The following is a 2003-nucleotide window of genomic DNA, read 5'->3' as shown; positions in this document are numbered from 1 at the left end:
GAAAAGACGGTGTGAGGGAGGGCTTAGGGCTTAGGGAGGGGGTCCCCAGGGAGGGGGATTTCAAAAGACTGAGTATCACATAGTTTCACTGCAGACAGGTGCCCACAGCGTACTGGGATGAGACACCAACCCATATCTAGAGGGCGAACAACTCAGCTTAGAGAGAGGGCGGGGAGGTGTAGGCACCCAAGCGAGCACTTTCAGCTCTGTGTGTTAGTGGTGGGTGGGAGTTTCTATAGGGCGTGTGCTGCTTCCGCCAGGAGCCCACTTGTTTTGCACACAAGCCGCATTTTGTGCGTTGACTCAGGTCCTAGTCGCTCTTAATATCTCCGTGAATGATTGGAGAGTCAAGATACTGGTCTGAGCGCATCCCTGTTCTCTGAGAGCCTGCAGTTCCTGCATGCGTTGCTTAGTGGTGTTGAGGTTGGTTGCCTGGGTTATTTATGTTTTTTCTTCTTCTCTTCTTTCTCTTCTTCATCTTTTCTTTTTTTGTTTGTTTGTTTGTTTGTTTTGTTCCCCCCCCCTTTTCCTCCCTCCCAAAGTCGCTGAGGGGAAAACACTAAAGACGCAGGTTGTGCAGTCACCCTATAACATAAAGAACAGGAGAGGTTAGTGTGAACTTAGTGGTTAGTGGGTGGGTGAGGTGGAGGTCTGAGGGAGGATCTGTCAGGTACAGTGCCTCTTTAGACTCGTCCCAGTCCTTGGTTCACCAGCATCTTCCCCCCCGCCCCTTGGAGAACTGGGCAAAGCCCACTCTTGGAGGCCCCTGCTGAAACTAACAAACTAGGGATTCGAAATTGACAAACTTGGCAACAAACCCTTTAAATCAAAGTCCCCCTCATCTCCGTGGAGACAGACCACCCCCGCCCAGACTCTACGGAGGGAGGAAAAAGGATGGAGACAAGAAAAGTCCCCCCATGCAGATCCCAAAATGCTACCTACCTGCTTTCAAAGTCCTCTGGCACCAGGGCCTGACCAGCCCGAGCCCCTCAGAACCAGTTGGTGAAGTCGAGCAGCTCTTGCTCCTCGGGGCTGAGCGGGTCGTAAGAGCCCTCGTCGGAGGAGTAGGATGAGACTGGCGAGCCAGCCATAGAGTTCATGTCGTTGGAGTAGTTGGGGGAGATGGTGGGCGACAGGACGCCAGCCTGGAAGGCAGCGCTTACGGCGTCGTGCTCGTCCAGCAGCTGCTGCAGCGCGCGAATGTACTCCACCGCCGAGCGCAGCGTCTCCACCTTGCTCATCTTCTTGTTGGCCGCGCCGTTGGGGACGTGCTCTCGCAGAGTGGCAAAGCCCAAGTTGACCAGCTTGACGCGGTTGCGCTCGCGCTCGTTGCGGCGCGCCACGGCCGCCGGCTGCTGTTGCGGCAGGCTGTAGCCGAAGCCGCTGAAATTCAGCCGCCTTTTGCAGCGCATCAGTTCGGGCGAGGACGAGCGCTGTCGCTTGACTTGCTTGGGCGCTGACTTGTGACCGCCCCCTGAGGGCTGGCCGTCGGCCGCCGGGCTCAGCTGGGGCGCCTGCTGCTGCTGGTGCTGCTGCTGCTGCTGCTGCTGCTGCTGCTGCGCGCTCTGGGCCGCGGCTGCTGCCGCCGCCGCCGCAGCAGCGGCCGTAGCGAAAAAGCAGGCTGCCGGCTGCAGGAAAGGCTGCTGGGGCTGCGGCTGGGGCTGCTGGCCCGCACCGCCGCTCTCCATCTTGGCAGAGCTCTCCATGCGCAGCGGTGGCCAAGGAGTTGCGGAATAGAACCAAGCGGGGACACGAGGGGAGGGCGCGCAGGAGGGAGACACAGACAGGACTTGGGTGCACGAACAGAGAGGGAAAGAAGGAGAGAGATGAAAAGGGTGCCTGGAGGGTAATTAAAAAAAAAAAAAAAAAAACAAATCCCAGGGAGATTTCTTAGGGTGGGAGCAAAGAAGGTGCAAACGCTTTTCCTCCTCCCTCCACTCCTCCTCCCCCCTCCCCTCCTCCCTTCCCGGGTTGGCTTCAGGAGCCTCGCGTGGCGCTCGCGT

General features: G+C 58.1%; 1 protein-coding gene across 1 annotated transcript; it reads right to left on the bottom strand.

Annotated features, from left to right (window-relative positions):
* Positions 1–989: 989 nt before the first annotated feature.
* ASCL1 (achaete-scute family bHLH transcription factor 1) lies at positions 990–1706 on the bottom strand. Its single transcript, XM_049881593.1, has one exon. The coding sequence runs from the start codon at positions 1704–1706 to the stop codon at positions 990–992; it is 717 nt and encodes a 238-aa protein (XP_049737550.1).
* Between the last annotated feature and the right edge of the window lie 297 nt (positions 1707–2003).

The sequence above is a fragment of the Elephas maximus genome, chromosome 4 (genome assembly GCF_024166365.1).
Source record: "Elephas maximus indicus isolate mEleMax1 chromosome 4, mEleMax1 primary haplotype, whole genome shotgun sequence".
Lineage (NCBI taxonomy): Eukaryota > Metazoa > Chordata > Mammalia > Proboscidea > Elephantidae > Elephas > Elephas maximus.
The sequence above is the reverse complement of the archived record's forward strand: the minus strand, read 5'-3'. Positions and strand labels throughout refer to the sequence as shown.